Source organism: Camelina sativa, chromosome 4, assembly GCF_030686135.1.
Source record: "Camelina sativa cultivar CO46 ecotype springtype chromosome 4, ASM3068613v1".
Taxonomy (NCBI): Eukaryota; Viridiplantae; Streptophyta; class Magnoliopsida; order Brassicales; family Brassicaceae; genus Camelina; species Camelina sativa.
In genome coordinates this window covers 16262888-16273187 of record NC_141883.1, presented here as the reverse complement: position 1 = coordinate 16273187, position 10300 = coordinate 16262888, and the positions used below count along the sequence as shown (strand labels likewise).

The following is a 10300-nucleotide window of genomic DNA, read 5'->3' as shown; positions in this document are numbered from 1 at the left end:
TTAATATTCAATCGTAGTTGATGAGATCCAATTCCAATTAATTGTAGTAGACTTTGTGGGTTCTTCATCCTGGTAAATGGTAATTTTTTACTGTTCTTCTTTACGTCGAAAAGCGAGTTTGCTTGATACAATTTACGTTTGGTCTGTTTAAAAATGTTATTGTTTAGTTATATTACGTGGGTAAAATATTAGTATCAACACTTTTAAGTTTTAGATTGATTTTGAATTTGAAGCAAATTAACTGCAAACGTATCAAGTTTCTAAGCTTTTAGACAATTAAAAACTCTTTTAATTTTTTCCTTTGAACATTTTTTCAAACGTCTTTGAAGTAAAATATTAAACTAGCTAGCTAGAAAACATTAAGAATATTAGAAATTCGTTCTATATATTATACATAGTCGATATGTTTTTTATGCTATGTATATCACGTGATATTTCCATGTGATTGATGTAATAATAATGACAGCATATCAAATGCTTCATTTAAAAATGAAAATTTTAATTTTAAATAGTTATTTGGAAATTCACGGTTTTCCCTATGAAAGCAACGTTGTATTTACTCTCCTTCCTCCCACACTTGCTCATTCGGTCCTCTTCCTTGATTATTCCAACAAAAGATATCGTCACAAATTCAGAATCATATAATGAATCCTCATGAAGAAGCAAAGGGAGGAAAAAAAGATGATGACGATGCTGGTATAGATGTAGTTGTACTAGAACTTTCAGGAGGATCAGACCCGAAGCTTCTGAAGAAATCAACTGGAAGAGAAAAGTGTTGCATCTTTAAAATCCCTGAGAGACTCGAAGAAAACAACAAGAAGGCTTATGAACCGAGGGTTGTCTCATTTGGCCCATACCATCATGGAAAATCGCATCTCAAAATGTTTGAAGAGCACAAACATCGTTTCCTCGGAATTTTCATGGCTGAAGCTAAGAAAAAAGGTGTGGATTCAAAAGATCTTATCGAAGCAGTTTCAAAGTTGGAGGGAGATATTAGAGAATCGTATTCCGAGAGCCTTTATAACGATGATGATCTGTTAGGCCGGAAGAAGTTGATTGAAATGATGGTTCTTGACGGTTGCTTCATTCTAATGTTGTTCCTAGCGGTAGCCGGAAACGTGAGGTACTATGAGATTGAGAATGATCATATTTTTGTAATGCCATGGATTTTACCGGCTATAGGGAGTGACCTATTACTTTTGGAGAATCAGGTTCCTTACTTTCTTCTCCAAACTATATTTGAGAGATCAAAGATAGCATCCTTGAGTGGGCTAAATACGTTTACATTTCATTTTTTCAACTACTCATTACAAAAGCCAAAAGAGTTATGGTTAAAACACCAAAAACTTGAGGCAAATCATCTTCTTGGGATTCGAACGATTTTTATGCCTGATATTACTATAGAAGAAAAACAGGGAAAACATTTTCTTGATCTGATTCGGAAGTTTTGTATCCTTGGAGAAAAAAAAAATGGATCCCATGCTCAAAAAAGGGTGATATATCATGGTTTTTAGGTGTTTTTAGTCATGATATAAGTCTTATTTATAGAGTCTTTTTGGTATTTTGAGAATCTTTTGAGTCTTTATAGGATTTAGCATGGATGAGAACATAATGGAGCTAAATAGGAGGATTTGGAGCACATTCAAGCATTGAGGCTAAGCTGTGAAGTTGGGAGACAAGTTCAGAGACTTGCATCAGTCGATGCAAGTGATGGTGTAGATTGATGCATCATCCAGCAGAAGAATCGGAAGTTTTCTCACAAGTTTTGAAGATTTACAAAGTTGCCCCAAAATCTTCCATATTTGCATCATTAGTCTCTGGACGTTTTTAGGAATATAAATAGGATTTTTGGGTCATTGTTTTAGACTTAAGTTATTTTCAAGCTTTATTTTTCCCAGCAACTTTTGAGAGAAGACCCTGAGAGATTTTAGAGAGTTTTTGGAGAGAAGAATCAAGACTCCTCCAGAGAAGATTCATAACTCATTTTCTACCTCTTTTAATCTTTTAATGCAATTTATTCAGAATATGATTTTTGTTCTTGCAATTATGTCTGAGTAGATCTGCTTGTTAGGTTTAGGGTTTTTCATAGAGTTTTTATGATTTATTAGATCTGTTATTTTTAGGATTCTTTATCTTTCTAGATCTTCATCTTAGGTTATTCTTCATATTAATTCTTGATTGATCACCTAGAATTAATACCTAGGAAAATAAATTGATATGAGAATATAATTGATTTTCCTGATAAAACCTTTTGATGAGCAAAATTACTTTCTGCAAAGAGATTTGATTTAGTGATTTTGTGAACAATCTAAACTTGTTTTTAAAGCTGATTTATTACCTAGAATTTTGCAAAGATATTTGGATTTTCTGGTTTTAAATTTAGATAATATTTGCAGTGAGAACTGATTTATTTTACAAAAGAGTTTAGAGTTCTAGATCTGATCTTAATTGCTTGAATCCTAATTTATTGATTGATTTAATATTTCATAAATTCCTGAGAATTTCCCTATGCCTAGTTTTTTAATTCCCTGAATTTACAACACTTTTTAATTTTGTTTCTGCATTGTTTTTAAATTAATATTTTGATTTAGCATAATTAAAAGATTATTAAATCTATTGTGTGATCTAGAGTCCTTGTGGATACGATCCCTAAGTACTACAATTGATCTCTTAATTCGAGAGAGTAGCTCAGGGTTAAATTTGAGCATATCAAATTTTGGCGCCGTTGCCGGGGACTCTTTTGATTCACCATTAGATTAAAGTCTTTGATTTTGTCTAGATTTTTATTTTTCTGTTTTATTCACACGCTTTTGTTTCTTTTCTCTTGTGTGTTTCAGGTATATGCCTAAGCCGCACACCAGGAAAAATCAAACAGGTCATACCTTGAATCTTACAAACCAAGAGTTAGGAAGACTAGAGCGTGACAACAAGAAAGCAGCCAAGTCAGCAAAGATGGTCAAAACACTCATATTGAGACCTGATGAGGCTGGAGTTTTGAGGGATCAAGAGGGTAATGTGTACAACGAGCAAGGCCAAAAACTTGATGCTGAAGGACGAGTTATTCAGGAAGAACTCGTCGCGGTTGAGGATGATGCACGTGGCGTCGAGCGACGCAACGACGGCATCGATCGACGCAACCAAGAAGGCATCGACCGATGCAACGTTGGCGTCGATCGATGCAATGCCAGAGCCGATGCGGAGAATGTTCAGAGGCGACGGGACGACAATGGAGAGCTTGTCAAAACTCTTGCGGATTTCAACAGACCAGATTTGTTCTATGAGAACCGTTCCGCAATTGTCCCTCCTCCATTTCCAAGGAATGATTGTGAGCTGAAGCATGCCTACTTTGCTCTTGTTGGCCAAAGACCATTCCAGAATTTGCCTCATGAGAAGTCTCTAGACCATATTGAGCACTTTAAGGATATAGTCACCATCATCAAGGCTAATGGAGTCACAGAGGACTATCTCTATTGCAAACTCTTCCCCTACTCTCTTGCTGGGGAAGCTTCTCATTGGCTAAGGCAACTCAAACCAGGATCTCTGACAACCTGGCATGACATCAAGGTGGCGTTCTTGAACTACTTCTATGATGATGCGATGTCTAATGAGCTGAGGATTAAGCTCTCCACCTTTAGACAAGGACTAGCTGAATCTTACAAAGCTGCTTGGGTAAGGTTCAAAGCATACCAGAGAGATTGTCCGCATCATGTGTTCTCAGAGGTGCAGCTGATTAGTATTTTCTTCAGCGGGATTGATTGGAGGTATCAGATGGCTTTGGATGCTGCTAGTGATGGGAACTTCAAGACAAGGTACCCAGATGAGGCTGAAAAGTTGATAGAGAGGCTAGCATCAAACAATAGCACCAAGAATGCAGACTTAGAGCGGAGAAGAGCACATGAAGGCCATGATTCAAATCAGCTAGCTTCAGTTAATGCTAAGCTAGATTCAGTTCACAATCTTCTTGTGGGAAAGAAGTCTGTCCATTTTGCTGAAAATGTTGAGATTTTTGAGCCACAGCCAGAGACTACAGAAGAAGATGTCAACTATGTGTATGGAGCTGGGTATCAGGGTCAGAAGTTTGGAAATCAGCAGAGCAACAGACCTTACAGTGGGAACTCTTCAGGCTATACTCCTAAGTCGGATTACCAGAAGCAACAGCAGAACAACAACTTTACAAGGACCTATGGTAATTCTTCTTATTAGTCTCCACCTCCACAGACTTCTGAGAGTAGAATGGAGGCTATGTTTGAGCAAATCCTTCAAGGTCAAGAGCAGTTGATAGTAACATTCAATGGGAAGATTGACAATGTCTATACTGAGCTGAACGGGAAGATCGATGCATTAAACATTCATGTCAAGAAGCTAGAGAATCAAGTTATTCAGACTGCTCGGTCTGTTAAAAGTCAAAAAGGTTTTCTCCCTGGAAGAACTGAGTCGAACCCCAAACATGTTTGTAATGCAATTTCGGTGAAGGAAGAAGACAACTATCCGGAAGCTGATGTTGCATCGACCGATACAAAGCAGCATCGATCGATGCAACCACCATCCAGCGTCGATCGACACATCATCAGTATCGATCGACACCTCCTGCAAACAGCTTCGGTTTCTATTCCAGTTCCACCGATCAATTCTGAAAAAGCTTACAAGCCTAAGGTCGCTTTTCCTAAGCCTAGGAGGTCTAAGCAGTAGATTGAAGAAGCTAGATGCAAAGCTATGATGGATAAGGTGATGATAGAGATGCCTTTGATTGATGCTGTCAAGTTTTCTCCTGGTATTAAGAGATATGTGAAGCGGATGGTCACCAATAGTTTGAGTTCTGAGGAAGGAGCTTTGCTAACCAAGGATGTCAGCTCAATTCTGTTGAATCAACCTCCAAAGAGGAAGAAGGAGATGAAGCAAGAAGTGGTTGTATCTAAGGAAGTAAGTGCAGTGATTCAAAGTAGGATTGTAGAGAAGTTACCAGATCCTGGAAGCTTTGTACTTGATTGTTCTATCTCTGCAGCACGGTTTGCTCACTCTCTTTGCGATCTCGGTTCTAGTATAAACTTGATGCCACATTCTGTTGCTGCGAGACTTGGGATGACAGATTTCAAGCCAACTGTGATATCTCTTATCTTAGCTGATCGTTCCAGAAGGATTCCTAAAGGTGTCTTAGAGGATATTCCAATCAAGATTGGATATTGCATGATTCCCACTGACTTTGTGGTGTTGAAGTATGACAAAGAGCCTAGTGATCCTCTCATCTTAGGACGCTCTTTCTTGGCTACAGCTGGTGCCATCATAGATGTGAAGAAGGCACACATATCTCTGAATGTGGATGATTTGGTCATGAACTTTGAGGTGGACAAGCTGAGAAGGATTCCTACTATTGATGGTTAGACATTTTCTGTGGAGGTTGTTTCTGATCCGATCATAGAGCTTCATGAAGACATTACTGCTGGATATGTCAAGGAGATGGAGACTGTTGAGAAAATTGCTGAGGAAAGTTGCAGAATCGTCGAAGAGACACGAGTTGCAGACACAGCATCGATCGATGCAGCTGTTGCATCGATCGACACACCTTCACGAGAACGTCCGGACTTGTCATAAACCGAAGATACTCGAGTTGATTCCTTAGCTGCAAGTCCTAGACCGGTTGTTAAGCTGAAATCTCACCATTCCACAGTCCAGAAGCCACAGGTAAGGCCAAGGTATGCATCACCTAAATCTTCTCCTATCATCAATAAGAATTTCAAAGGTACAAAAACTGTTTTGCAGTTAACCAAGCCACGAGATTATCGTAGAGCGCTTGTTTCTTCTGTTGATGATTTTGCAGGACTTAAAAGGAAGCCACCCATACCTAAGTTCCGTCCTGGTCCGGTTCCTCACACCCTTGGCAGATCTCATGCACCTATTGCCTACACTCCACCTTGGATGAAGAGGACATTCTCTCGGAAGCATTCATTGCTTTGTTTCGATCCACCGGATGCCTGAGATCCGACACAGTCAAGCTAATAACTGAAAACAAGCGTTTAGTGGGAGGCAACCCACTCATAGGTTTTTCTTTTTCACTTTGAGTCATTTTTATTCTTGCTTTGAGTCAGTTTGAATTTGTATTGAATTATGAACTTCTATCTATCATGTTGCGTTTAATCTTGTGTTTGAGTGACTCTTAGCAGTGCTAACATCCAAGGAATGAGAGGAACACAAATTAGTCGCAACTAACTCAGGAGTAATGTTCATCTGCAGAGTGCATCGACCGACACAACATCAGCATCGGTCGACACAGAACATCCAGTTTGGTAACACGATTTTGTTCACAATTTCAATACTTATTCGTTTTTGTTTATTTTTCTTCGCCAATCTCTTACTTGATAACACTGGGGACAGTGTTGTTTAAGTCTGGGGGAGGCAGTTACTAACTACGTTTTTGTTTTTGAGAGTCAGTCGAAAAAAAAAATGTTTGATTGAATCAAAATTTTTGTTGGGAACTATGATTTTTCTTTTTAGTGTACTGCCTTGGTTGATTAATGCTACAGATTGAATCCAGAATCCGACTAATGAAAAATCCAATGGCTGACCAGTAAACCAGAGACATCCAAATTTCCAACAGAATCCATAAAAGCCTGAGGTAATTTCTATACTTTTCTTTTTACCTCATCAAGGAGATTGATGTTCATAGAGCTTGATTCCTTGTTCATACCTGACAAATAAGATTTCAGAAAAGAAAAAAAAATGGTACTCCTCTCCCTTATTAAAGTTTGAAATATTTTTCCTGAGAGCTTTGTTTAAAAAAAAATGAGTGAATAAAAGATGAAATGATTTTGATCAGTTTAGAGAGGTAGGTAAATTACATGTGACCTCATTATTCTATTCTTGAGTCAAATGATCACACAAAGCTTGGAAGCGAGGGGTAGGTAAATTACCGATGATTATTCGCCTACAACTTTGAGAAAAAAAAAAGAGAAGATGATAAAAAAAAAACAAAGCAAAGCTCAAAGGAAGATAAGAATAGAATAAGTCTGGGGGGAGAAAGAGTACCACATGTGATAAAAGATATGTTTTGCTTGTTATGGTATTGTACGGGAATGAGTCTAGAAGGTTCTTGACATTAATCGAATTGATGAAACCCACCGATGAAGGCTTAATGGAGGAAGTAGTGGAATTTGGTTTGAATTTGGGATGCTACGAAAGTCAACGGAGAAGTACATGGTGGTTGGATTTGGATTTATCTGCTAAGCATATGGATTATGGTTTGGATGATCATGACATTACTTTAAAAAGAAAATGAGTTTCTGTGTTTTCAAACCTCTTTCACAGGTCTAAGTTTATGTTTTGCTTGAGGGCAAGCAAAGGCTAAGTCTGGGGGAGTTGATATATCATGGTTTTTAGGTGTTTTTAGCCATGATATAAGTCTTATTTATAGAGTTTTTTTGGTATTTTTAGAGTCTTTTGAGTCTTTATAGGATTTAGCATGGATGAGAGCATAATGAAGCTAAATAGGAGGATTTGGAGCACATTCAAGCATTGAGGCTAAGCTGTGAAGTTGGGAGACAAGTTCAGAGACTTGCATCAGTCGATGCAAGTGATGGTGTCGATCGATGCATCATCCAGCAAAAGAATCAGAATTTTCGCACAAGTTTTGAAGTTTACAAAGTTGCCCCAAAATCTTCCATATTTGCATCATTAGTCCCTGGACGTTTTTAGGAATATAAATAGGATTTTTGGGTCATTGTTTTAGACCTAAGTTATTTTCAAGCTTTATTTTTCCCTGCAACTTTTGAGAGAAGACCCTGAGAGATTTTAGAGAGTTTTTGGAGAGAAGAATCAAGACTCCTTCCAGAGAAGATTCAGAACTTCTTTTCTACCTCTTTTAATATTTTAATGCAATTTATTCAGAATATGATTTTTGTTCTTGCAATTATGTCTGAGTAGATCTGCTTGTTAGGTTTAGGATTTTTCATAGGGTTTTTATGATTTATTAGATCTGTTATTTTTAGGATTCTTTATCTTTCTAGATCTTCATCTTAGGTTGTTCTTCATATTAATTCTTGATTGATCACCTAGAATTAATACCTAGGAAAATAAATTGATATGAGAATATAATTGATTTTCCTGATAAAACTTTTTGATGAGCAAAATTACTTTCTGCAAAGAGATTTGATTTAGTGATTTTGTGAACAATCTAAACTTGTTTTTAAAGCTGATTTATTACCAAGAATTTTGCAAAGAGATTTGGATTTTCTGGTTTTAAATTTAGATAATATTTGTAGTGAGAACTGATTTATTTTACAAAAGAGTTTAGAGTTCTAGATCTGATCTTAATTGCTTGAATCCTAATTTATTGATTGATTTAATATTTCATAAATTCCTGAGAATTTCCCTAGGCCTAGCGTTTTTAATTCCTGAATTTACAATATTTTTTAATTCTGTTTCTGCATTGTTTTTAAATTAATATTTTGATTTAGCATAATTAAAAGATTATTAAATCTATTGTGTGATCTAGAGTCCTTGTGGATACGATTCCTAAGTACTACAATTGATCTCTTAATTTGAGAGAGTATCTCAGGGTTAAATTTGAGCATAAGGGAAACAAGAATTGCAGTCTATAATTGAAAAAGGAAAACAAGAGATGAATTCCATACTCAAAAAAGGAAAAGAAGAAATGGATTTCATGCTCAAAAAAGCAAACCAAGAATCCATGCTCGAAAAAGAAAAACAAGAGTTGGATTCCATGCTCGAAGAAGGAAAACAAGAATCAGATTCGAACGAAGAAGAAGATCCTCCATGCCGCCCTCATCTCAAAATGATTCTTTCAGCAAGAAAACTTCAGTTGAAGGGGATAAAGTTCAAACCGAGGAACAATGCTGAAACACTATTGGACATAAGGCTTAAGGGAAAATACCTCGAGATACCATTGTTGATCTTGGATGATTTTCTCATTTCTGTCTTCATTAACTGTGTTGCCTTTGAACAGTTTTATGTTTATTGTAAAAAGCACATAACGAGCTATGTAGCTTTCATGGGATGTCTTCTCAAAAGCGAGGCTGATGCTATGTTTCTAAGCGAAGTAGGGATTCTTGAGAACTATTTCGGGTCAGGGGATGAAGTCTCTCGATTCTTTAAGGTTGTCGGTAAAGATGTTAACTTTGACATCGGTGAAAGTTACTTAGCTGATGTTTTCGAAGGAGTTAATAAGTATACTTCACAAGGATGGCATGTTCAATGGGCAGGATTCAAGCATACCCATTTTGATAGTCCTTGGACTGCTCTTTCATCTTGCGCTGCTTTGACGCTTGTCATTCTCACGATAATTCAAGCCTTCTTTGCTACGTATGGCTATTTTCATCCTCCCAAGTGAATGATGAGGTCTAAGCATGGTAGAGACCCCATGAACAAAACTATTTCTTGGAATAGTTGTTATGTTTTTATTATTCATGTCATTACTGGTAGATTTAATTTGCATCCCATTTGATCTATTTGATTTTGCTATTTGATATTTACTCTTATAATATAATATCAAATTTTCAAAACCACCAATGTTTTCTTTCAAAAATATAAGAAGTCTCGTTCTACAACATCCAGAAAAAGAAATAAGATTATGAAAAGCTATATACAATTTACTTGGGGCACTAATACACGTACGTACTCCTCGAAGTATGTTTATTTGTGGATGAAGAGTTAGTATTAAATACTAGCACTCCGATCGGGAGAAATATTTCAAGAAAAGTTAAATTAAATTTTAATATAAATTTTATATTATAAAATTATTTAAAAGTAATAAAATAGTTTGAAAATATATACTAAGTGTAAAATTAAAAATTATCCAAAAGAAGGAAAATAATAAATACGGCTAAAACTATATAAGTATTAAACATATATACTTGTGAAATAAAAACACACACCCATCAAAATGAAAACATATAATAAAAAATATTATGGCAAAACAACTCAAATTTAAGTTAACAATTATTAAATGAAAAGTCATAAAGAATCGAGACAATCTTGTAATTTGTTTTGTATGTATTATAAGTATAAGATATTTTATGAAAAAAATATAGTAAAGAGTAACAAGCATCATAACATATATTGATATTTATTTACTAATAAAAAATATTATGAAAAGTGATCTTTAGTGAGAATATCAAACGAAATATTATAATAAGTAAATGCAAATTTCTGATAAATAAATTTTCTCATGAGTGAAAATTTATCAACCAATAATTAAAATGAAATTACACAACTTCTAAAAATAAAAGATTAAATAGCTAAATCTTAAAAAACACATATTTTTACGAAGAGTTACGATAAATAAATACAA

The 10300-nt window shown here is 35.7% G+C and overlaps 1 protein-coding gene across 1 annotated transcript; it reads left to right on the top strand.

Annotated features, from left to right (window-relative positions):
• Positions 1 to 630: 630 nt before the first annotated feature.
• On the top strand, positions 631 to 9340 carry LOC147945808 (UPF0481 protein At3g47200-like). The gene is made up of 2 exons (XM_087509068.1): positions 631 to 1392; positions 8733 to 9340. The coding sequence occupies exons 1-2, from the start codon at positions 645 to 647 to the stop codon at positions 9338 to 9340; spliced, it is 1356 nt and encodes a 451-aa protein (XP_087365194.1). The 5' UTR covers positions 631 to 644.
• The last annotated feature ends 960 nt before the right edge of the window (positions 9341 to 10300 follow it).